This window comes from Falco rusticolus, chromosome 4, assembly GCF_015220075.1.
Source record: "Falco rusticolus isolate bFalRus1 chromosome 4, bFalRus1.pri, whole genome shotgun sequence".
Taxonomy (NCBI): Eukaryota; Metazoa; Chordata; class Aves; order Falconiformes; family Falconidae; genus Falco; species Falco rusticolus.
In genome coordinates, this window is record NC_051190.1 from 94,330,980 (window position 1) to 94,357,371 (window position 26,392).

The 26,392-nt window shown below is 41.3% G+C and overlaps 1 protein-coding gene across 4 annotated transcripts in view; it reads right to left on the reverse strand.

The window, feature by feature from the left end:
* Nucleotides 1-1,927: 1,927 nt before the first annotated feature.
* KIAA0895 (KIAA0895 ortholog) overlaps nucleotides 1,928-26,392 on the reverse strand; it is a 31,132-nt gene continuing 6,667 nt past the window's right edge. Inside the window, exons 2-8 of one of the 4 annotated variants that reach the window (XM_037385760.1) lie at nucleotides 25,197-25,879; nucleotides 22,569-22,634; nucleotides 14,740-14,883; nucleotides 12,485-12,617; nucleotides 11,000-11,305; nucleotides 10,390-10,487; nucleotides 1,928-5,079 (exon numbers count right to left, since the gene is read on the reverse strand). In XM_037385760.1, the coding sequence (XP_037241657.1) occupies nucleotides 4,918-5,079; nucleotides 10,390-10,487; nucleotides 11,000-11,305; nucleotides 12,485-12,617; nucleotides 14,740-14,883; nucleotides 22,569-22,634; nucleotides 25,197-25,879 (1,592 nt within the window). In that variant the 3' untranslated portion in view covers nucleotides 1,928-4,917. Of the gene's footprint in view, nucleotides 5,080-10,389; nucleotides 10,488-10,999; nucleotides 11,306-12,484; nucleotides 12,618-14,739; nucleotides 14,884-16,421; nucleotides 16,593-22,568; nucleotides 22,635-25,196; nucleotides 25,880-26,392 lie in introns of those variants that run through there. The other 3 variants (XM_037385762.1, XM_037385761.1, XM_037385763.1) reach the window with 3 other exon arrangements.

The window sequence follows — 26,392 nt, forward strand, 5'->3', positions numbered from 1 at the left end:
GAGACCCTCCAAGCGCAGTTTTCAGGGCGCTGCTGGGACAGGGGCTGAACATGATCCCAACTCTGCTGTGTCAGGGCAGCTGTGCAGGGGGCTGGTGCTGGCGTGTGCCCTCTGTTTCTCCTCCAAAGCCCCACAGCATCGCCCAGGCCAGCGGAGAGGGTCCCTTTGGGTAGGTGTCCGCACCGTTCTGACCCTGTGGAGCCAGAGGAGCACCGTGGCCTGGAGCTAGCCACTCCTACATCACCAGCCACATTTCTCCCACCACCAAATTTTCTTAGCAACTTTTTCCTCTCCCAAACCATGTCTGTCCAACCCAGTCCTGCTCATTCACGTGAGCCTTGACTGTGTGGTCTCCATCCATGTTCTTTCGTGCTTCATACAGTGGCCAGAGTAGTTGTAACTTCACCCTTGGTTTCTTCATTATCTCAAGAGCTGAAATAATGCTGTACTTTGTCCTGCGTGTCCACAGACACTTCAGGAAAAGAAGCTTCCAAGTGTCTCAGAGGCACCACGCGACTGGGGAAGATACAGAATATTTCAGCAGCACCATAAAAAATGAATATAGCCAATTTTTTAATGGGAAGAGTGTGGCTGTGCCTTGAAAGGTAATTGTGGTGTCATCTTTTTTATTATTGAATCAATGTATATGAATGGGCTTAAAATGCAATATCCAGATTTTCCAGATTTAACCTAATATAGACTTCCAGTTGTTCAAAGTCCATAATCATTCAACAAAACCAAAATAGATTCTGCCCTCTTTATATTAAAGACACACAATCTCATTTTAAACTGCAAACTGAAAAGAAATCAAAGAACTTCTTAATTTGGTGTTAATATATTATGAAAACTACTAAGACACTTCTACATGAACACTTCCTTAAAAGAAAAAAATCGTTCTAGCTGTTTTCTTTTGCTTTTCTCTTGGCTTAGACAGTGCTTCTCTCAACATCTACACTGACTCATGTGCTGTCAGACTTCCATCCTGGTTTCCAGCATATATGATTTCCAGCTTTCCCTCCTCACCAGGCAGGCAGGAGCCCCACTGAGACCCTCGGTGCCCGAGTTGCTCCTGAAGCTGCTTGCAGGGCATCTAGCCTCATGAGCCTGGCACTCAAGCGCTGGAAAAGATCTCAGAATTGCAGTAGTCCCGCAGATCACCTGCAACAAATGTGGTATTTAGTCAGTACTGAAATATACCTGCCCAGCACAGCTCAAGCATTATGTTTCATGCTGCTGATGCTGTGGAGAGGGTAACTGGGATGCACTGGGCAAGGGAGAACTGTGGTGATTCAGGAGCCTGAAGAGGGGGGAGATTTCAGGCTGAGTTTTCTGAACTAGCTAGCAAGGGAGGGGGAATGTAATGCAATAATAAACTGTCTTGCAAGGCACATCAGCTAATGACTTTTAAAGTATTTCCATTAAAAAGAACCCACAATTCTTAAATGTTATCCTTATACGTGAGGGAGCTGAACCATAAGGAGATGAGAGGACTCCCTGGAGATAAGCAAGCATATTTTATAATGAGAGGGGACAAGAAACCCTGAAATGAATCAGCAGGGGGAGGCAGGGGGTGGACCAAAATGTTAAAGCAGAACATTTGCAGTTGCTTTTTCCCACATGGATGGTGCTGAGATACCCATTGCAGCAAAGTGGCTCCAATGATGCCTCAGACCATATCCTGGAAGAAGGGAGGGTGTGTAGTTTTCTCATGAGCAGCCAGGCCTTCTGACCGAGCAGAGGGAGTTTCACCCAGTGTAAGCCTTCAACAGATCCTTCATGACTCCAACCCCGAGCGATGTTTTTCAAAACTGCATCAGAAAGCCACCTCTTCCATGCACAGCTTGTGATGTCTGCCCAGCCATAGAGCCAATGCCATCAAAAGAGACGTAACGCTCTCATGCAACATGATATAACACTTCAGTACTCGTCTCTGCCACTCTTTGATTTACCTTTATTTGCAAAAGTTGTATAAAATGCCTTTTAAAACTTGTCTGGTGAAACAGGGAGGCTTTTCCAATGTTAACCAGGTTTCTGTATAGGAATAATGTAGAAGTAGTAAGACTTGGATACACAGCAAAGCAACTAAGCCAGACTGCTAGGAAAGGCTGTCATCGCATCATTGACATCGTGAAACTAGCAGTGACATCAGCTCACGTGCGCTGCTGTCCATACGCTTTATTACAGAACTTCAGTATCATGAATTAGTAACCAGCCTCTTCACAGGGGGGGAACAAATCGGGAAAATTTACAAAAGCTACGCTTCAAAATTTGAAACACTTTTTACAAAGGAGAAGGGACAAAGGTGGTGCTGAGAACAGAAGCTGACAGCTTCATCAATTGCTACTGTATTACTTGACAGTGAGCACTTCCAGACTCCAACCTTACACAAGGCAAATCTGTTTCTAGAACAACGAAGGACAGAAGTTTAATGGCACCTACTGCTTTGAAGAAAATGGGACGTGGGTCTTCAAGTAAAGTAAAAAGGCCTGTAGTAGTACGTAGGGCTACAAAATGGTAAGAGTCAACTGGCTGTTGGACGAAGGGCTGTAAGCATGGCCTTTTGTGGCAAAGCAGGGTGACGAGCACAGCCTCCTGGTTTCAAGGACACATTGTGCATGTACACTTAGATTATAAGACTTTATTACTGGGGGACAAGGAAAAGCACTTTGCTTACATAGAAGTCACTGGAGGAAGGCAGGGGTCTCTACTGTAAGAAAAAGATCAGTTCAAAGTTGTCCCTTTCGTAAAGGACTGGCCCTTTTGCGTACCCCTTGGTCAGCAAAGTAAGCCAGATTCTTCCGTGGTGTAGCCCAAATGATCTCTGCCCAACTTCCTCCGAAGCCAGCTTTTGACTGCAGTCTTTGACTCACCCTCAGCCACGTGTGATTTTTCTTGCTGCTTCTGGCAAAGGAACCAAAACCTGGAGCACACGAGTATGTGACTACAAATGGTTCCTGTCAGGCTGCTGGAACACCGTGCCTGCTCGGAGCAGCTCTAACACAAAAACCAAAGCTGGGCAGGCAAAGTCACCAGTGTTCAAACTAGCCAGCCTGAAGGGGGGCAGGCGAGAAAAAGGGCTTTTATTTCAGCATACAGAGGCTGAATCGCTTTCAGCTCCTGAACAATACTGGCAATCCAAAATTAAGGCTGCTGCAGGTCCCTGCCTTGAATGTAACCAAATTTAGTAAATTTATGCTTGTTGTGCACTTTTTTTTTAAGTACTCAGCCAGAAAGCTGCTGCAAATGCACCTGCAGTACTATCTGAAAAGCAGATGCTTTTATGGGGTTATCCAAAAACCTTCAGACCTCTTAACCAGCTGAGAGCTTTTCCTCACAGATTTTCTTATAGATCAGAAAATGTGTGCTCAAGACTTTGCCGTCATGTTTGGTAACGCCCTGGGTGTAAAATAAGGTGGGAGGTTATTCCATTCATTTCATTAAAGAACAGGATAAGTGGGGAGGGAGGGATACCAGGGCTCAAGTCCACGCAGATGTGGTGTGGAGGAAACCTTGGCTCCCTCTAGTCCCCTTACCCAATACTAGGCTTGTTACCCTGGCCAAGGCTCTCGCTAGTTTCTGCCCAGCCTCTCCTACCATAGCTGCTTCCCAGGAGTTTAGAGGAGCCCTGGTAAAATGTTTTCTACTAAAACAAAACCCTTGGTCAGAATACTTATAGGTGCAAAACTCAATTTGCCTAGGTAATTCCATAATAGTCTGGAATCAGAATATGCAGTTTATGTAGTAAGTCCTCCCACACCATCTAAGCTGTTTATGACGCGGCTAGCCATGCCTTGCAGTAAGGTGCTTTCTCTTCTTGCTTCTGGATCTAGCACCAGCAGTTATAACAGAGGTAAGGTCGCTTCAGAGCAGTGCAGCACATCTCCTGGAATGCAGGAATAGGGCACTTGAGTCGTCTTTTCCCCCTACTCACATCTTGTTTCTTCAATGAGCTCTTCAAGATCTTGCTTGCTGTAGCATGGAGGTACTGCTTGAAAAGTTGACTTAAAAGTAGGCTCAGGTGACCCAGAGAAGAAGTGGGTGTTGCCTGCTGTGCTGAATCATGTCCCTGTGTTCCTGAATTTATTTAAAACACATAAGTCATGAAATCACAGTTCTGCCCAATCCTTCTTCCAAAACGCTGCCGTGTTGGTACTTCCTAGACATGCTAAGCTTGTTCTCAAAGGAGGGAGACCCTTCCCAGAATTCAGCTTCCTGAAATATATACTTTACAGATAAAGATGTAGAACAATGTAACTTTTTGAGGGGATAAAGGGAGATAACTTTGACAGTCATTAAAACAGCAATACTTTTTTTTTTTTTTAAATGTTAAGTCTCCCAGTAAAAAAGAAAACAACAAAACATTTTATAACATTACAGAGCTCTGACCCTATGGCACAAAGACCTGCTTCTGTGCCCTGTGTTTTTAAACTTTCTTTTTTCATCGCAATGATGAACAAACAGGAACAAGTTACACAGACAGTGATGCAGCATAATCTACAGCAGTTCTATTGCTCTGAACTGTGAAACCTATGACCAAAGACAGGGCAAACACAAGTGAACTAAGGGGGAATTTCTCCTCTTTCTCCTTTCTTCCTCCACCTCTAAACCTGGGTGAGAAAAGGCAGTATGTTACAAAAGACAGTGTCAAGCACTATACCTAGCATACAGAACAGAGCAGATGATTGGACAGATCACTCCAAAGGAATTCCTAAGCCAAATTTTAAGAAATGCACAAACCCTTAAAAATAATAATCAGTATACAATCACAATGCACAAAGAACATAAAGGGGCTTTTTCTGAATACCACATATTCTGGCCACCCTTCCCTCCTGTCCCACCCCTCATAAGTCATTTTGCAAGCTCTGCAAAGTCCAGTTCTACATCCTCACAGAGTAAGTGAATGGTGGGCTAATACTGTTAATTTATGAGATCCTGGAGCTCCTCATCAGTCAGTTCATTGACTTCCATGATCTTTTCCAAGTGCTCCATATACCGGGCATGGTCTTGCAAAAAGTGCGGTACTCTCATGTTCTCAATCACAGCTAATCCTTTCAAGCGATCCACATCCTCATAGGAGATCTGTAAGGAAGGAGATGCGTTAATTTTCCACTATAGTCCTGTTACTTCTCCGCTGTGGCTCTAAATCCTCTCTTGTAGGTGAGAAAAGATATCAGAGCAGGGGGATTTAAAAGCTTGTGAGAATCCTTTGAAAACATGAGTAACCATGTGCCTCAGTGGAAGATGCAAAAAAATGTAATTTTAGCAAATGCCTCCATACTTCCTGATTCTGCTTTTGATTCAGTCAGTGAACAGACTCGTAGGAAGCTGAATAAGAATGACCTACAGCAGTTGCAGGAAAGAGAGAGAAAGGATGGAGCGCATGTGATTCTCAGAGTCTTTTCTCAAAGAGGTGGGAATATTGATATGAGAATGGACGAAACACTGTGCCAAAGACTGGGGAACTAGAAAGGGAGTGTGGGACAGGCATGGCACAGGAAGCAGGCAGGCTCCAGCTTTGGGAAAGGAATGCTGCCAGCTGAACTTAACTCTGATGTTTTCATTTTCGCTAGCAAATGTGCTTATGCAAAGCTAAATTAAAGTGCACTTCTGGTAACTAACTACAGCATGGGCAACCCTTAAGCATCCCAATTTCTTTTTGTTTGTTTGTTTGTTTCCCATTCAATAGCAGGGTGGAGATTGGTTTTGCCTCTTGGCATCAGAGCCTTCTGGGTATAGGTATGAAACTCTCCAACATTTTCCAGCTACTACAGGGCCTATTACATTTTATTCTAATGAAATCCAAGATTTTTCTCTTTAGCCTTATGATTCTACAAGCTAGGACTTAAAGTCTTGAGCTTGCAGTAGCTCAAGATGCTGTGAATAATGGTCCAGAAAGGATGAATACTTGGCTGTGCGATAGCTATGTAAGCTCCCTGCACAAAGCAGGACTCCTTGGGGCTATCCAGTGTGATGAAAATTCTGTGGTAGCTGCTTTGTCTACAAGCTACATGTTCTGGATACCCTACAGAAAGAAGCATATGTACTGGCAAAACCCACAAGCCTGGCTGTGCTTGCTAACTGGTACATCCTATTTCCTCACAGCAGGTTTGTGCCAGGTGGCTCGAGAGCTGAGCCTGCTCCTTCCAACCTTTTTACCCCACATTTCTTCTAAGGAGCTGAGTGCTGCACAGTCAGGGTTCCCTGGAAACAGCCTGCTCTCTTAGCAGGTGATGGTTTCTATTCAGAAAAGATTAAAGTGAGCATGAATGATCCACCCATGTGTAAGAAAGATAGGACAGTGTAATGCTAAACCTGATCCATAAAGGCAGTCAGAGATAGGTGCATTATCACTGTTGATAATGGGAACAAAGTCCCCCAAAAGAAGGGATCTTCGTCTGTGTACATGCGCTTTTCTAGCCGTCATGACAAGATGCATCCTGATTAACAAAATGAACACACACCCATGCCCAGGTTTACTCAAGTCACTAAGGTACTGCTGTTTGAATATGGTGTGGCATTATGCCTGATTAATGTATTTAGAAGTAGTTACAGAGGAGCTATACAAAATCTTAGCATCTCCTCTCAGTCTGGAGACACAGCACCAAATGAGATTAAATATTGACCTTCCCTCCTGTCCCAAGTTGAAATTCCACCTCTTTTGCTCCCAAACAAAGGAAAGCAAAAGGACCCTTTCCCCCTTGTATTTATGTTCAGGGGTTTCTGTTACAGCTGCAACCAAGAAACAAGTATCTGTGATCTGAGGTATGCTTTGAATGGGATGTATTTCCTCAGTCCCTGCAATTGCTAAAGAATGACAAAAGCTGACATTCTGAGATCAAAAACATAACCTCATCCTACTGTGGCAACAGGTTGTCCTCATTACCACATGCAGCTAAAAATCATTGTACTAGGTAAAAAAGACTGAGGCTAAACCAGGCTAACTTAGGCTCTTTGTAATGTGTTCATGTTCTTGGGAAACACAATAGAAGGTGACATATTGCTGCTTTTGCTTTTTAAAACTCTGGTTACGCCATATCGAAATGCACCCAATACCTGCATTCTATTTCTCTTTATTATTACTTGCATGCAGTTCCTACATGAATGTTTTACAGTGCTTCCCATATTTGATTCTTTCCTGTAAAATTTTAAAACTGCTCCTTCTAAAAAGCATCTTTGCTCAGGCTTCAAGCTCTTTCCTTAGTTACTTCTAGGTATGCCAAACAGCTTGCACGTGTTCTGTTTCCATGCACCGCTCTCTTCTACACTGTAAGTAATGTCAGAAGCACCAGCAAGGCACAGCTGCCTCCACCAGTCAGATCAAGCTCAGTGGTGCAGTTGACATTCTGGAGGGAAGGGATGCCATCCAGAGGGACCTTGAGAGGTGGGCCCATGCGAACCTCGTGAACTTCTACAAGGCCAAGTGCAAGGTCCTGCACCTGGTTCAGGGCAACTCCCAGCATCAATACAGGCTGGGTGGAGAATGGATTGAGAGCAGCCCTGAGGAGAGGGACTTGGGGGTACTGGTGGATGAAAAGTTCAACATGGCCCAACAATGTGCGCTTGCAGCCCAGAAAGCCAACCCTATCCTGGGCTGCATCCAAAGAAGCATAGCCAGCAGGTTGAGGGAGGTGATTCTCCTCTTCTACTCTGCTCTTGTGAGACCTCACCTGGAGTGCTGTGTTCAGCTCTGGGGCCACCACATAAAGACACAGACCTGCTGGAGCAAGTCCAGAGGAGGGCCACAAAGATGATCAGGGGGCTGGAGCACCTCTCCTGCGAAGACAGGCTGAGGGTTGGGGTTGTTCAGCCTGGAGAAGATAAAAGTTCTGGGGAGGCCTTATAGCAGCTTCTGGTACCTAAAGGGGGCCTACAGGAAAGCTGGAGAGGGACTTTTTACAAGGGACCATAGAGTTCGGACAAGGGGTAATGTCTTTAAACAAAAGGAGGGTATTTTTAGATTAGATACTAGGAAGAAATTCTTTACTGTGAGGGTGGTGAGGCACTGGCACAGGTTGCCCAGAGAAGCTGTGGGTGCCCCATCCCTGGCAGTGTTCAAGGCCAGGCTGGATGGGGCTTGGAGCAACCTGGGCTAGTGGAAGGTGTCCCTGCCCATGGCAGGGGGTTGGAACTAGATGATCTTTATGGTCCCTTCCAACCCAAACCATTCTATAGTTCTATTTCTAGCACTCAGATGAGCACAGAAGACAAAGTTCAGCACGGTTCTGTCTTAAATACATTCACATGAGAAAGCAGTGCTCTGGTTTTACAACTGTGTTAACTACCCACTAAAGCACAGAAGCAATTTGTTGTCAGTATTATAGTTGACTGCTTTCACTTCCTATTATGTTCATACCTTTATTATATTTGCAATGAAAATATGCATGCTGAGAAAGTTGAGCTCACTTGTTACAATACAACACTGAAAATCTTTCAAAAGGCAATGAAATTTTCACACTAAATGCTGAGTTTCCCTATGTTTATAAATGCTGTGCTTTTAATTCTAACTTGGAAGACATGGCAGCTGAGCTTAATACTCCCTTTGGAACAACCTGATCCTCCTATTCTAACCTAAACAAACAAATAAATCACCATTTAGAGTAGTGATAAACTCTTAATAACCACAGGATAGATCTCAGTGTAAGTTTCCTATTTCTCTACATTCACAGAACCTGTTTTTCCTGAGAGTAGATTGGAGATATTGGAGCAGGTCCAGTGAAGGGTCACCAAGATGATTAAGGCACTGGAGCATCTCTCCTATGAGGAAAGGCTGAGAAGCTGGGACTGTTCAGCCTGGGGAAGGGAAAGCTCAGGGGGATTTTACCAATGTGTATAAACACCTGATGGGAAGGAATGACAAGGAAGTCAGGCTCTTCTCAGCAGTGCCCACTGGCAGGGCATGAGGCAATCCACACACAAAACTGTGACCAAACACAAACCACTTTTTGATGGTAGTAAAACACTGGCACAGGCTGCCCAGAGAGGTTGTAGAATCTCCATCAGTGGAGATATTCAAAGCCCCACTGGACATGATCCTGTGCAACCTACTCTAGCTCACCCTGCTGAAGCATGGGTGTTAGACTAGATGATCTTGAGAGGTCCTTGCAGACCTCAACCAATCTGTGATGCTGAGAGCAGATACTGCTCTTATACACAAATTTCCAGTTTGATTGCAGATGTGTGCAGCAAAAACATTCAGAGCAGACTTTAAGATCCCTTGATTTTATAAGTTGTAAAGTCAAGCACTTATAAATTATCATACTGCTAGAATTAAATTGCTTTGTAGACCCTTAATGTGGATGCCTTGCCATGTGGATTATGGTGGGATCTGTAATTATATGAGGAATGACTTATATGTTTTTGAGGTGGCTTGACAATTCTTCAGGCTCCCTGAAGAGAGAAATGCATAAAGCAGCACAGGAACAGTATGTGTTCAGTAATTTAGCAGGCAGAAGCTGTGTGAAGTTAAGCAGGCTTAAAGCACAAGGAAGTTTTGGAGAATAAAGTTGCAGAGACTTATCTGACAGTGAGATTTTATTTTCAAAGCCTCCTAACTTGGTTCAGTTACCTAAATAGCTCTGCTCACCAGTATGGATATTTCTGACACTAAAGGCAAAACTTCTTAAATGTGGATCAAACCCCTCTGTTATAACATGCCACTTCCCTTTATCACCCATTGATTGCCAAGTAGGCAGAAATATTGGTATACCAGCTCTAAAGGCAAGTGTAACAACGTCAATTTGAATCCTAGTTTATGTGAGTATGAGCCCTGCTTTATAAACTGTGGAAACTTAGCAATCCAAGGATTTGGTTTAGGAAGTGTGACAAAGTTTCTGCACTTCTTAGTATAATTTTGAGAACAAAAAAGCAATGACAGTTAGAATGGACATAAAATATGTACTGTCAATATAGAAATACCATGTATTTTAGGGAAAAAAAAAAAACCCACCCGGTTTTTTTAAGAACATCAGAGGTGCCATCAGTGAGAGAAATTTGAGATGAAAAACTCTGTGGTGGAAGGGGATGCATTAGCATCAAATGGTTATTTTTGTTTTCTGCTAGGACCACCACCCTATCTAGCACCTGCCCCGCTTGCCCAAGGCAGTCCCTTGTACTGCAAGTCAGATAGTAGTACCCTGTAAAGGGAGGAAAGGAAAGTCTGTGAAAAAACATGATCATAAAATCTTAATCTGATAAGTGAGGAATGAGGAAAAACTGGTAGAAATTTTTAGGACCTCAAAATATTTGTAACTTGCACTGTGTCATACAAGGTGCTGTACAGAACAGAGGTCTAGATCAAAGTAAACCACAGCGCAATGACTCATAGCTCTTTACAGGCAGGCTTGCTGAAACAATAAAACTGTACCCTTTGGTAAGAATGAGACCACTCACCTTCCCCAGGGCTGTCAGAAGATGGAAATCAATGGACTCCCTGTATCTCAGGATTCGGAGGATGCCATCCAAGTATACCTGATCCTTATTGAAGCAGCCTAAAAGGAATCAAGATACGCTGGACTCTGTCAGGGTTTGTTCAAGGCATATTCTCAGAAGCCATTATGAGCAGAACAATTCTATTTTTAAAAACTGGGTATTTATATCCCAGACTTTGAAAACCTTCCCAAAAACTAACTAAGAGGCTAAACCCACTAGCCAAAGAAATCAAACACAGAAGATGGCATCTCTGAATATCCACAGCAGCATTACACCTTTTGTAATAAACGTAAAAGAAGGTCAAACTGAGTACGAACTTTTTTATGGCTTCGCAATTTACATTCCCATTTCCAAAAAAACCCTCCATTACGGATTCCATTTGAAAGTCTCACAGATGTGCATTTTCAGCCTTCTTTTCGATAGCAGAAATCATGCTGCCTCATTTCAGAAAGTGCAATCCCATTTCTCCCTTTTGCAAAGGTTTTACTGTGTGAAATGATGAAGGGGCTCTGTGCATGTTCTGAAAACCTCTCTGAAGTACAAAAATAGAGAAGACATGCAGGGAACCCACCTGGTTGTGATGTGTCAGTCCACCCTCTCTTGGCTCGTACGCAGTAATCCCACCTAGTATTGGGGTCCTTGACAAATTTCCCCACGTCCTGGAAAAGCTGACTGAAGGACATTTGGCTAGCCTGATACACTGTGTAGTAGAGCAGGGCAGCTCTCCAAAGAAAAGGGTCTTTGCGGAACAGGACACTGTGAATGCTCGCTAGCCCCTCTTCTGTAGGGTTGATTGGTTTTAACCCATGTTTTCTACGTCCGTTCCAGTTGCACCAAGGCTGGCTGTTGTTGTTAAAACCCCGAAAATAATGAGTTCCTGAAAAGAAAGGAATATGAGACTTAGAACAGTAGCATCTAATGATTGAAAAAAAATTACAAAATATGGAAGGAGATGCACATTTCAGAACTCTGAACAGACAGAATTGAGCACTGGGAAAAGTGCCAGCTCTAGCCTTGTCTACAACAGAGAACTTTGTCAGAGGTAGATATATGGTACAACTGTTCACCTGCTGACTGCAAGTAGGACTCCCAAAAATGCCTACGGAATACAAATGTCAGCAGGACTGGAGTTCCCAAATCCATGGAAAGGAATTTTCAAGTGTGTCTTACATGCTGAATGTCTCTAGCATAGGCTAGGCATTGCAGCGAACAGAAGGAAGGAGAACCAAAGGGGGCAGAAATGTTGCCTCTTGAAGGTGGTTAAACAGCCCTGCTGCTGCCTTGGAAGAGGCTATGTGCCTTTACAATGTGAGTAACAGTGGTTCGAGACAACTGCAGGGCTTATTCTTCAGTTGAATTTCAGGCATTAGCCAAGTTTAACCAGTTTTAATGTAATTCATTAAAACGGATTCACTGAAAAGTTTTAGAAATTTTCCACAGGGCTGGGCCAACCGTGTTAATGCAAAATAAAGGCAACCTTACAACAGTTTAGGATTTGCCGGGTAAATTCTTCATACCTAAAGCATGCTACATTTGCAAGCAGTGCAGCATAACAGAAGCAGATTTGCAAAGTGAAATGGTTGGTGCTGAGGCTGAACAGTTGCCCTATTTTTATTTCCCTATTTTTTACTCCAGACTAGCTCTGAATTGCTCTCATGAGCAAAATGTCCCTGAGCAGTGACAACACAGAAGGTACGCCCTGGAGCACAGCCTCTGGGCTAGCATCATCTGAAAGGATTATACTTTGCCTGCTCCAAGATTCCTTTGGCATGTGAATCTCAGTGCAGCAAGTGGAAGCAGCTGTAGACTCACTTCAAAAGCTCGCTCCTGATCTGACCTAAAATGCTAATGTACATGAACCCTTGGAATCCTTTTACTGCATGCTGCAGTGATAAATATGTTTCTTCTTCCCTTCAGCACACCTACAGCACAGGTTCTTTAGACAGGAACGCTTCCTCCTTCCGTGTATGTACAGTGCCTGGCCCATCATTGCAAAATAAATAAGAACGCATGCAAGTACTCCCCTGTGCCTGAAGAACTGATGTCATGCTCATACCAATTTCATGTCTCAGCATCCCTTCCAGCCAGTGCTCTCGCGCAGTGGAGATATTGATAGTGAGAGTGGGGCGGCCATTCACCACTGTCATTGAGGCTCGAGATAGCAGGTCCTCCGTGAGATGGACCACAATCTGAAGATGAGAGAGTTCAGATAGCAAAGAGCTCTCTTCTCACTCCTGTTCCTACTTTTTGCTTTGGCCCTTTCATGATTTCATTTCTCTTTGGTGCCTTGCCCTTCACAGCTCTTCCTTGCTACCCGCAATCACCTATGAGAGACAATTCTGACTCCACAGAGCTACCCTAGACCCCTGTGCTGCTGACAAAACCTCAGACTTCAGTGGGACCCAGCAGGAGGGTTAAGATAGACAGACATGAGACGGAAAAAAATTTATATGGTAACACTGACTAGATCTGGGGGGCGGGGAGCAATCTTATGCAGAGTAAATTCGAGAAAATTCCATTTTTTTAACTGTGTCTAATTATCTTACTATTACTGAGAACTGAAAAATATAGATAAGCACACGTAAACTGACTAGGTATCTATACACTTAACTGTCTGAAACATTTTTAGTTGCAATTCTAAAGCCACATGAATGACGGGGGAAGCACTGTGTAGTTTGTTTCCTGATACATGATGCAGACTTGAAATATTATTAGAATACTGATATCGTTTTGTTTGGGTTTAACCAGGAATGTAGTTCTAGTTTTCCTGTTTTCTCTTGGAAAACTGGTCATCAAAACAAAAACTGCCAGAAAAGGAAATTAATGCATATTGATATATTTTGTTATTTGAGTTCAAAAAGACTTTTTAAACAAGTGACTGGGAGGGAAAAGGGAAACTCTTCGTTGAAGATTAAGCACTTTTCCCTCTTCATGTAATGGCTAAAGAAACAGAAGAGTACAAGGGAGAGTACCTACAAGAGACATAGGGGTTTTTTTTAATATCAAAGTTAACGAAAAAGGATCAAAGGCAAGAACGTGACATTTCCCTGTATTCAAAACCTATTGTTCAGCTTCAAGTTCAACAGCAAACTATCAGTCCTATAAAACTCTTACTTAAGATGCTGGAAAGATAGGTAAATCCCAAATTTAGATTTAAAGCAAAGGTGCCACTTAGCTTTAACATCTCGCCAACAGGAGACAGTATTTTCATAATATTTTAGACCATACTAAGCATGATGTATTAACCCTATTTTTGCAGAAAAAGCATTTCATTAAGAAGGACATGAGATATTTGATGAGGGTCTAGGATCCTGCTTCCATGAAGATAAACCAAGACAAAAACAAACACAAAGGGAGATAAAAGCATGGCTGAGGCCAAAAATACAATTCTTTTCTGCTTGCCCCAAACTGCAGTTTTATAACCTCACTCTCAGAAACACAGATAAAGTCTGGTACCAGTGTTAAATTACAGTCTTCCAAAAAGGTGTGATGAGTTTAATGGTTTCTTCTAATAATATGATGTTTACTAATTAAACACAGTTTCTGGGAAACTAATTTTCATGTCTTGATCTCCCATTCCAGACTCTTCTTGTTCACTGTCAGTGATCTCATCCAAGTCTTGGACTGTGTCAGCTAGTGTTTTCATTTGGAATAAATCTATTTTTATACATTCAATTTCATCTGACTCTTGCAAGCAATTCTATGTAACTCAGTCAAACTGGACTTTTAAAATCCTGCATATAGGAAATCACACTTTTGCACAGGACTCTAAAAGATTAGATGGTTAAAGTCAGGAAAAAACAGCATTTGAACCAACTCAACAAGCCAACCTCTTTCAGACGTTTTTATTCACTTATGTCACTTTAATTTGTGTTTCTTATAAATCAGTCTCTTGGGCTGCTGCTTATTTTTCTTGGCCTTTTCTTAACTCTTTCCTTTGGTGTAAATAATTTGATACAAGAGAACAGATGGCAGAACTGATGAATAAATGGAAATGCGCTAGTCTCCAAGTAGCTGAAAAAAGGAGGGAAGGAAGGGTGTCGGTTTAGGGTACTCCCAAAAGAGGTGAATTTAAGAACAAGCATCTATGAATCAGGAAACACATTCAGAGAGATGGCTGAAGCATTCACAAGGAATTTGCATCATTTCAATTGTTCAAAAATTAAACTAGGCACAACCATGAGAAAAATGTCATGTAAGGAATATCGTTGTTATGGAGGAAAGGTCTCCCGAGTGGTCTCTCAAGTCCATCCATGTGTAATTTCTAAGATACAGGCAAATGTTTCCTTCCTGATCCAGTGTACAACTTACCTCACCAAGACAGCCTTCTTTCACCATATATTTCCTGACGTGATTCCAGATGCGACTTTTGGTCAGCAAGCTGCCTCCAGTGGCCTGTTCAAATTTTTCGTAGCTTCCGTATTTCTGCAATGTCCGCTGCATAATGTTAATGGACTATAAAATACAAAAGCATAGCAAATACGAATGCAGTAAGACCCCCGTGTCAGACTAGCATGTGTCTTCTTTCTCTCCCTCTCAATCACTCTCTCTTTTTAACTTAATTTATTTTAAGTTAATAACTTTTTAATTTAATCTTTCTTCTTATTTTAACATATTGGGAGTTGCTATCAAACTGCAGTCATTAGATACAGGCTGACATACTCCGTAATCAATTTATACCGTCTTCAGACATACATTAATGTCAAAGTACTGAAAAAAGATTCCGATCAACTCATCTTGGACCTACATACACCAGCATGACACAGATGTTTATCAGTCTAGTGAAATAATAGCCATTTTCCCCTTTAATTCTGGGAATGTTGTACAACCGCTTTGTAAATCAGACGTAACAGGTCACAAGGACATTTGCAGTTTAAGTTGTCAGCATGTTTATTTTTTTTTGGTTTTCCAAAGAATTTTACAAAGATCAGCTATCACTGTCATCTTGCTTCATTTCTTGTTATTTTCTAATTCAGGAATGCTGAACCGTGATTAGCAGATGTGTAACTATAATTTTAATAATAATATTTCTACCAAAAACATCTTCTTACAAAGAAATGCTCTGTACCATGGCTTTCAGCAAGGAGGAGAGAGAACAGGAACTTTATTCACAGAACTTCCATTTGAATCACAGTATTTCTTTATAACCCCCCAAAATGAAGGAGGCATGTTTCATTACACAAACAAAGTGGTATCAATTCTTTTACGTATTGCTGCTAGAAGTCCCGTGTGGGTGGAAAGCAGAGCACGATGCCTGTAACGTGATCTGAACACTGCGTGTTGAAGATGTTACTAGTGGGGTGTGAAATGCTCATCCCCAGTAATCTACTTCCCAACGGGTCATTTCATACCCTTGAAAGAATATACGGCATAGAATAAATTCTTGCCCCGCTACAGGGAAGGGCTTTTTTCATAGATAGAGCAGGAGCTCCCAAGAATCTCCTAAGAGAAAAAATATTACCTTAAAGAATGAATGTTCTTGCTAATACCACTAATGATGAAAGCGGAAATCTTGCAGACTGAATCTCTTTTTACATTGTACACTTACATCCACGCATGAAGCTGATAACATGCTTGTTATTTGCAGCGATGTGATTCTGACATTGTCAGATTGGCTTATTTTCCACAAAAGTAGGATTCATTTTGTATCTCTCACAGCTACTAAAAAACCTGTTCTAATTTTTTTCAGGTTGAAACTAAGCAACCCTGAGTAATTGCTACTGAAAGCCATAAATGCAAGCTAAATGTATTCTTAAAGTCCTGTAGCTCTTTGACGAGAGAAAGATCACTTACCTGAATGCACCTAATGTTTAGTATTTCTTTGTCTGCCTCCAATGCTTGTTATTAAATTTGAAGGGCCTCCTGGTTATATCTGAATTTCTTTTTCAAGAATGAAGAAAGCAGCATAATTTTCTACCTTAGCACAGATTATGGAAAAAAGGGGGATTAGTTTAATGAAAGCTGTTGTTTTGGGAAGCAAAGAATTTACTTACTGTGTGCCACTGTTGTGGTTTCTATTCCCACTGCACCTGAGTCTCCACATTAAGTTTTTATTTAGGTGAGAGCAAAAAGCATGTGCCATTCGCATAATAGCAAATCAGAAAGTGAAGCGTGAACAGAGATCTGTTACTGGTTACTCCAAAATCTATACCACCAGGAACAGCAGGACTGCAATACATTACCCACAGAACTGGGCCAAAAAGTCAGTGTGCGTGGCCTTACAAGAACGACTCTGGTAGAAACAGGGTCACCATAAAACCACCCAGCGCTGTTACATGAACCCTGACTCCTCTCACTGCCTCCTGTGTGGCCAAAACTCCCTTAGCCACCACGGTAATCCAGCAGTAGGTTCAGGCTTGACAGGACTTATACTGGACCCACTGGGGACCTGGTGACATTTAGCTGGTTCCCAGGATCTGACCCGTTTGGGCAGCTGTGTCCCTGCACTTGCTGAAGCTAGCATGAGTAAGAAGAGTGTATGGTATGAAGAAAGGCACCGCAGAGGACCACGCTATCTTTTCTTTTTCCAGTTTTCTTTAAAAGATCAGGTGTCAGGCTGTCTGAAGAGAGGTATCATAAAAAGAGGAATGCTGTGCCACCACCTGAGCCATGGCAAATGGTTTGGCTTTGCCTCTCCCTGTTACAACACTGCAATGAGCACAGACGGCAGCACAGCTCCACATTGTATGTTACGCAGCCCCTCTGAGGCACTGAAAGTGGGTGACCAAAGCAGTGAAATCGGTAACTCCCAGGAGAATCAACAGGCACCTTTGCAGACCTTTGGCTTGATTGCTTGCAAAGAAAATAAATCCTACTGCTCCTAAAGACAGGAGGCATTGGGACTGCTGCTGTGAAAACTGCAGCATCATTCTGCAACTTAAAAACAAATCGTATTTTTCAGGATTCATGTATTTAAAATAGAGGATACACCCTCATCTGGTGCAAAACGGGTAGCTCCAGCATCATGTTGCTGACCCACTGCTGTAGGTATTTGACAGGGGTTCAGTGCTGTTACCTCCATTACCTTATTGCACAGAAATATGAGTAAGGACAACTACACATCTGTACTGGTGACCTACGAGGTAAATGGGGTTTTGGTTCCCAGCAACTTCCCCATACATTAGGTCTTTCTTGTACAAATGCATAGGTGTGGCAAGGCCTAAAAGATTATAAAAAGATATTGGGGAGGTCTTTCTATGCCAGTAAATAATATCTTTTCTTGTGTCAATTCTTAATATCGCTTGTCATTTAAAAATGACCTCAGATAAATGAAACGAGGTTAGTGTCTAAGTATTAAAAGAAGCAATACATGAGTCCCTCATGCAAAGCCTAATGTTTCTGGAAACTAATAATAATTGTTTCTAGCAAAACTTTTGACCAAGGGCTAGATGTAAAGAACAAATCAGAGCAAAACCTACTTCTTGTTTAATAGCTTGTATATTTTCCCAAAGCCTTTTTTCTGCTTTTTTTTAATTACATGTGAGTTTTTAACTTCTAAAAATATTGGCTGATGTATAAGTTTCTCAGTGTCTGTAAAGGCTGGGGTATTTTCCTGCCTCACACAAAATCCTTGGTTAAAGAAGCAACCCAAAAATTCCTGCCCCTTGTCCCAGGAAGTTAATTCTCAGCCAGCAGCCTGAGTAACTCATGATAACAGTTCTTCATTTTCCTCTGCAAGGTGCCAAATCCTTAAGATATTTGTTACCTACTAGTTGTTTGGTGTATCTGATTTCTCTGAGCATTTAATTAACTTTATTTGCTCACTCTGAAAGCAGCTGTCTCTGAATTAATCTTCTGGCATGAAATTTGTCTTCACAACTTGTTGATATTAAATTTAAATTAAGTTTATTAGATTAAACACATTAAGTACCCACTTAAATTCTTGGATGCTTAAATCCTTTGAATGTACACCAGTGACTTCCATTCCTAGAGAGACCTGCTGCCCAGCAGCACCATGTTTTGTCTCCTGAATCTGTTCCTTCTGTTCCTCTTCCCCCTGTCTCTTCCCATGGCCAATTCTATCCCTCAGTTATAAATTCTGAGGAAAAAATCATGATAATTAATAGCATTTTAGAAAAATCACAGCGGTATGAAGAATTAAGATGCAACAGGGCTTGCCAGAGAACCTCAATCCCTGGAGCAGGTACGCTACATGGCATCCCCCAGACCCTCACTTTCTGAGATAAGTCTTCTTATGTTCAAATATATGGTTGTATAGAACAGCAGTTCCCCTCAAATGTTTTCAATCACGTGATTTAAAACACACCAGGTCCTGTGGGTGGAATAGTTTGGCTTTAAATTCTCTGAAAGTTATTTACTGCAGGAACTGAATCAGGGATGGATTTATTTCCAGAAGCCACCAGGATTTGGTCCTTTCCTTTTTAAGGCACCTTTCAGAAAGCACCCAGCACTTGGGCTGCATCTCTCTGCAAGTAAATTGGGCAAGACCAGGATATTGGCTCAAGCTCTGGAAGGGGTCTACCCATGGACCTGAATGGCTTGGTAGGCCCCCAGGCACAGTGTCACCTCAGGTGAACCGGCACTCCTCTCTCAGGCAACATTTGGCCATAGCCAAAGGATCATGTGGTTGTTGGGCTCCCAGCAGAAGCGGGCCACTGCATTTTGATGCCCATCCTGCCTCTCAGCAAACCAAATGTTAAGGTCCGACAACAAAGCAAAGCCTTTCGCTGGAGAAGAACAGGCATGTGAAATTCACAGACTGGAGGAAGCCAATAAAGGTAGCAAAGGATAAGAAGCAGACTTGAAGAACAGCAAAGATACTTTACATACTTTTTGAAAAGAATAGGACAAACCTAGAGTGGTGATCAAAGTCGAGTAGGGGTAGATGAGATGTTTGATGACACAAAGGACTGCCAAAACTGTTTCAGAGCAAGGGTGTTTTCAGAGCACATTTCTTCTCAATGTGAAAGCTCAAAAAAATAAGGGTGTTTGAGAAGGGCTTGTAAACTTTATTAACCAGTTCTCTGTTTTGACGCTGTTTATAAACACACCACTACTACGAGATGCAGCACTACATAGGTTTATTTGGTGGTGTTATCTCAGAGGACTCTCCTAGCTTCGTCAGAGTGCAGGGTATTTTTTCAAACCACCTTATCACAGCAATGTGAAAACGAGCACTGAATGCACATCAAGCTTCCCGTTTGGCAGCCTAACAGCAGGCTCCCTGGAGCTGAGACCCGTGTGTGCCAAGGCAGGCAGCACAACTAGCCCAAGTTCTAGCTCCTCCTGCCCGTCTGCCCGCACCCTTCTGCACTCCTCCTGGGCTGCTCAAGGCTTTTCCTAAAACGCCACCAGACACTTGAATCAACAGCACAAGATGAGCAGCAGGTTTTCAGAAATACACCCCCAGAAGCACAGACCGCACTGGCCTCTCCCAGTTCAACCCGATGCATGGCTTGCAGCTGCAAGGGGAAGGGTACTGAAGGGTGCTGCCACTGCCTTACGTGCCATGCTGAGTAACCCATACCCTGGCAGTTCAGCCACCTCCAGACAGATGTTGCAAGCCTAAATTCATGCATATTGAGAAAGCCATTAAGCTTAAGCCTCCTCATTGCTGAAAACAGCCTCTTGGTTAGGAAATTACTAACAGTGCTCAGCACTATCAGCTCTCCCATGACTGTTTCAAGCAAAACAGAAGAAGTCCCGATAATTCTTTCCAAGTGGGCAGGTGTGACTCTGGAAGCACTGAAACAACAGGTTGAGTCATTACACACCTGCTGGTTTTGACACTTCTGGCCACAACCAATCCAGTTGGTGGTGGCTCCTGAAGGGAAAAGGTTTGGGATATTTTTAGATCCCAGGCACCAAATACAACACTGAACCCTTCATTTGGGGTTCTGCACCTGCCTCTGAGGTGAGATGACTCAAAGTCAGGTGTTGCAAGAAGTTACTGGGAAAGGGAAAATCCAGACCAGCATGCCAGCTCTTGCCTATTCCAGCATCCAACTGTGAGCTTATTTTCCAGCCTCTGGGCCAGTAGAACACTTATAGTGCCACAGTTCCTAAGGCCAAACTGTAAACTCTTCAGCAACAGGTAAAAGAACGGAAGAAAAGGAGGACGACGTGGCTGTACGAGGTTACTGGTTAGGAGAAGTAATTCCTTTTGATTATTACCTGAAAGGTCTCATTTAACCCCTCTTATTACTACCAAAGAGTGCCAATAGAAGTAGTGGTCCCAAGTCCCCTTGCACAGCAAACTCTGCTGATGCTCAAGAAAGTTAACGACACAGAAGCACTAACAAGAGCAAGACAATGCTCTGTTTAATTGACAGGTTTAGGTTGTGGTGGTGTTGGCATTTTTAAACAAATAACTTACAGCCAAGTAGGTCTCTGAATCCCAAGTCACCCGTGTGCAGCAACACAGCTTAGTTACCTGAGAGTTATTGTAGATACATATGCTGGTAAGCCATACTTTTGAATTATTTGAGACAACCAAATTAGAAAATGGGCTCAGTGACATAGGCGTCAGCCCCCTGCATTCAGTCAGGTCATCCTACATTCAGAAGCAGCTCTGCTACAAAAGGGCTGCAGTCTCTGCTGAGATTTGTAAGCCAGACAAGGCTTGCAGGCACCATTGTGTTCCTCACTGCATAGCTTAAGTCACTAGGGGCAAAAGCTCCCTAGGTGCATCTTCAGGTAACACAAAGATGTACCAGATGGAACTTGTTAGTCTAATCAACAGCCATAAAATGGTGGCTGCCCTCCTTTTTGGGTCAAGTGGAAAGCTGGGAGAAAGGTAAGAGCAGATTTTTGAGGACAGACTACTTAGGCTGTGGTATTTCAGTGTTCGCAGTGTTTTTTCTTTTGCGTGTTTGTTCTTGGTGTGATAAAGAACATGTTTAAGTAATTAAAAGCTCGTAGAAATATTTTTAATTAAAAACTTTTTAAATACTTTGTAAGGAATTAAAAATTAATACTCATTTGGTTTTTGTATGAAACTGTCTTGAAATAGGTCTGTGGTCTATAGACTCTTCTAGTGGAAGACAGAGTTTGCGTAGGACCCTGAAAACTTATGCTGCTGGAATGGCTTGATGTGCTTTTTGTCATATATTAACATACTTTATCTATAATCTTATTTTGGAGGGAATTTTTTAGTAGTGGAGAACAAGCTGTTTTACAATTAATTGCTCTTAGTAGCCAGTGACATGTTCTTGAATCTTCAACATGCCTAAACTGTGATGTCACCTGAATGTTGCAAAGAATTACTCAGTGTTGAATGTCATGTTTTTAGCTCTTCCTGCTCCACCTATTTTTCCAACATCTAATAAATTTGCTAATTGTAGGGTACTTGATTTAATGACTTAAAAGTTGTATAATACAAACACTTCAATGTGGCACAACTGATTTATTTATTTATTAACTAAAAAAAAATTATATTTTTATGAGTACAAGGGAAAAGGATGTACAACTCCTTCACAGGAAAATCAACCAAATGATTTTTTTTAAATAGATATGTATATACAAATAGGTTTCCTGCCTTCATGTACAGTTCAAACAAACAGGTGTTAACACGCAGGTTACTTGAAGTTGCAACTTCCTTGATGATTTTAGTTCACCAAATTGCAACGGTTAAGTCATCTGCTCTGCAAACACTACGGACGATTACTTCTAGCTAAGTATTGCCACTTCTATCATCTTTGCAAAAATAACAAATACTCTAAGTGTAAAGAGAACTTAACAATGAAGGATGAGTAGTTTGAGCCAGAAGGAGTGCTAATATGAAAGCTTTCATAGCACTTAGAGCGTGCAGTTGCTGCGCTGACCTTGAAACACAGGAATGAGAGAATTAATTTATGTAATATTAGATATGTCAATCAATGTGAAAAGCTGCAAGTCTGCATAATATTTTTTATTCTCAAGCTCTCTTCCCTAAAGCCACACATTGTGTGACTCATGAAAGAACTTAATTATAAAGAAAGCAAGATAAAGTAGAAGAGAGAAAAAAAGAAACACAACAAAGTACGAGAAGAGACGCTAAAAACATTATTTTCAAGTGTATTAATAATTCAAAAATGTTTACTCTTTGTCTGTGAAAAGTCAATCAATAGAAGTGTTGGGCTGTGCCCAAGGTTTAAAATCTTTATCTGACTAGAGGACTGGGAGGTAAAGTGGGTGCTTACAAGCCTGTGTGTTCCCCATTGCAGCATTGCTGTGTTACTGGTTTGGAAATCCACAGTTTTCTTTGCCTTAAATAAATAAATACATAAATAAGTGGGGCAGGGTGTGATTCATCTTCTAGATATGTTGCTGTAATGCTGTATTAACCAATTCCACAGACATGCACAAAAGCAGAAAGGGCAACAAGAAAACACAATCTGTTTTAAAGTCCTAGCAGGCTATGCACAGCTGTGGGTAAAAATATTTTTTACATTATTAAAAATCCTCTATAATTCTGAAATGTCGGGTTTGGAGCTCAATTCACTGAAATATCCTAAAAGTCCCCTATAAAATTGGTGAGTTCTGTCAGTAAAAAGCTGGTTTTACAGAGATATTAGTCATAGAAGAGCAAGCAAATCTAAGTTGCTATAAGCACCTTTTACAGAATAAAACAGGAATAATTATGTTCACAGAAAGCAAAGCTTCCTAAAATAAGTGCAGCAACAAACGAAAGCCAAAAATGTTTTAGAAAACAAAACTGAATTTATCCTTGTTGCAGGATAAAGGATAACTACATGCAGTTGTACACTGAAGACCCAAATCTTTATACTGTAACTGTAAATACTTTTTTTGCAACTGAAGTCATCTTTCCTGAACTTCATACTTCCTATAAGATACCTATCTGTTTCTTCTGACAAGTAAAATCTGCATAGAGGAAAAAAAAATACTGAGAAAAAGCAAGTGCTCATACAATATGTGCTGACTAAAATTTTGATTAATGCTGCTTTTTCTGGATAGCAAATTTGCATGCAGTGAAATTCAAATCTGCATGGAGATGAAAAATTTTAAAGCCAGTTGCAGATAAAAAAAGAGAGTGTGCCACCTGCTGGGCTTGGAGCTGTGTTAAAGCTGTTTTTTCAGTCATTTATATGAAGTGCAATATATTGTTCAGTATTTTTAGGAACAGAACTCTGAAGAAATACTTTTCTTCCTAAGAGCTTCTAAATCTTATGAAAAGATTTACATCCTCCTTGGTAAGTTTCAGACATATCATACTTCATTGAATATTAAATCCTTCCCTGCTTTTCATAGAGGTGTTATAAAGCCTTTATTTTCCCACGGTTTGAAGATAAAGGGGAAAAAAGTTACAAATTGGGGTAAAACTGAGGAATCATTCACTATTAAAAAATTCATTATTTAAGTGTGGGGGGTTTTGTTTAAAGTAAATCAATGACAGGCCTCCTCTGTAAAATAATCATGCATAAAATGATTTTTAAGGCTTTGCTAACTCACCCTGAAAGGGATCACTTGTATTAAATTCAGTTTGGCAAATTAGTTATTGTTGATTTGCTCTAATCTATGATTAATGTTGCTAATATTGCTATGAAAAATAAAGAAAACTTGCTAAAAAGTGCTAGTCAAGGAGTAGTTTTATTTGGTGTCAGTATGATTTAGTTTAGAAATGTGGAAGCTGATTTTGAGAACAGAACAGCTGTTCTCGTAATGAAAATAAACTCCTCATGAAAACCCAACTACTGAGTTTTTAAAATATCTATATATTTTAATATGAAAAGCAGACCAAACCTTACAATCCAATGACTTAATGGGTAATAACACCCATGTGCATTTTTTGATTTGGAGGGAAAAAAAACCCCACAAAACCAAAAAACCAGATACTTCAGAAGTCAAGGGTCAGTTATTCTAATCCATGGTACTTTAATTCATGTATCCTTTTCACCAGGAATTGAGATGGTGTGGTGTATGTGTATGTCAGTGAAATATTCATAACACAAATAAATGAAACTTATGGAATAGCAGGATTTCTTCTCAAGTTAAGTATCACTTGAAACGACATATTTTATTTAAAAAAGCTTATGGGATCTCTCTAAACCATTTTAAAATAGCAAAAGTGGGAACAGGACTGCTTCTGTTATTATATAGATAAGCACTGGGTTTTGTCACTTAGGTCAAAGTTGAAACCAGGTTTTTGTTCTGGTTGGGTTCTGGTATTTGTGACTCAAAGGCAGGTAGGAAGAAAGGGTAGTTACACAGAATGGGAACATCTGTAGCTATGTTAGCAGTGTGGCTGCATAGTATATAAAAAACAAAGGGGGTGGGGGCTGTCTTTTTAAATTTTACCTCTCTCCGGAATGGAATTTTTCTGCTGCTTGATAAAGCCTGATGTATATGCAAATATCCTTTCAAAGTTAATTAAAACAGGGAACATCAACATATGCTTATTCAATAACCATGACCTCAAATAACTGCTATTCCCTCCCAATTCCTGTGTCACCAAGAGGATTGGCAGGATTTCTACACTGCTTTTTTCCTCTGTTTATTAAAGCCTACGTAGGCGTTGTATTTTTCCTGTATTTGACGCTGCTTCATTGCCTAAAATTAAATTCTTAAATAACTTATAAGGAAGAGTGCCTTTATCCTATAGAATCTGGTAAATATTAGGAAGGCTTTTGTTTTTTAATCACAAATATTTTCTTTTGGTTCTACTATTGTATTCTCATCTTTGATGCGCTTTTCAAACAGTAGGGGAGGATGATAAGGACAAACAACTTGATACAAACAAAGCCAAACACCATCTTAATAGGCGTAGAAAAAAATAAACAGTGGAAAAGGAGGGAAAAAAGTAACTATACCTGCTTAAGAAATCTGTCAGATGCATGGCTGTGCTTAGCTAACACGTTTGGCAGAGCAGGGTTTGCATATTCAAACTGAGGATTGTATGTGAAATCTGAGTTGAAGAATTTCATCTTCTCTTTCTCCACGTTGGAAGGCTTGATTGCAGTCAGTAAACAGAGTTTTCGGCTGGAGTCATCACCTTCTTTTCCATGGCTTTTTGAGGACTGTGACTGTTTTGGCTTTGTTAGATTAAAATGCCTCATAGTTCTACTTCTGGGTCGAGATGGCAGTCCTATGCTGCTCCCTGCAACTGAAATACTGTTTGTAAACTTCATGCTGGGAGACACTGGGCTAGTGACAATGATGGAGGGCTGTCTGTTTGTGTGGTACCACCCGCCGCTGAGCAAGGGTAGTGGGACTTTGATTCGGCGGTGCTCATTGCCTCGCAAGGTGGTAGAAGACTTTGTAGTTTTTCTGTGTTTCTTGTGGTGAGCAGATGACTGCTTTTGAGCGTGGTGTTTTTTCTCCTCTTTGCTCTGCAGAAGGACATTGTAGCTACTGGTTCCTGTCGTGAAAATGTCCTTAAGGATCCCAGATGGTGGGTGCTGGAGGCTGTTTTCATTATTAATGTTCAGCTTATGTTCTTCTGGACTCAGGACTGATTTCTTGGAAAGCTCTGTCTTACGCCAGTGAAGTTTTTCTGCATTGAGGATGGGGTGGGGTGGGGTGTGGGTGGGAAAAGAAAAAAGGAAAAGCTGAGGACAAATGTGATTGTTTCATACAGCAATACTAATCTTAAGGACTCAAAACTGCAACATCAATGAAACACAGAACTTGTTTTAACTGCAGTCACATCAAGTTAATCTTGACTTCTAGACATATGGGAGAATTGTGTGTATATATCACTTTTGAACAACTAGACTGGGACTTGCAAGATCCAGCTAAGCAAGTATTTTATGGTTGCATCTCCATGCATGAGTGCACCGTTTGCAGCTAAGAACTAGCCTGTTTAAAACAAGACCCTGTGGAGGACTTTATGAATGTGTACTGTCGTATCAACAAATCTGATTGACCTGTATCATGCAAGGAAGGCTTTCTGTATGGGTAAAGAATAACCTAAAAAAAAGGAAACTGTATAGGAGTATGTGAGCAGTATTTACAGTGCAGTCCCACAGGGATCTGTGCTGTGATATAAGCAGTCTGGTATGGTCTC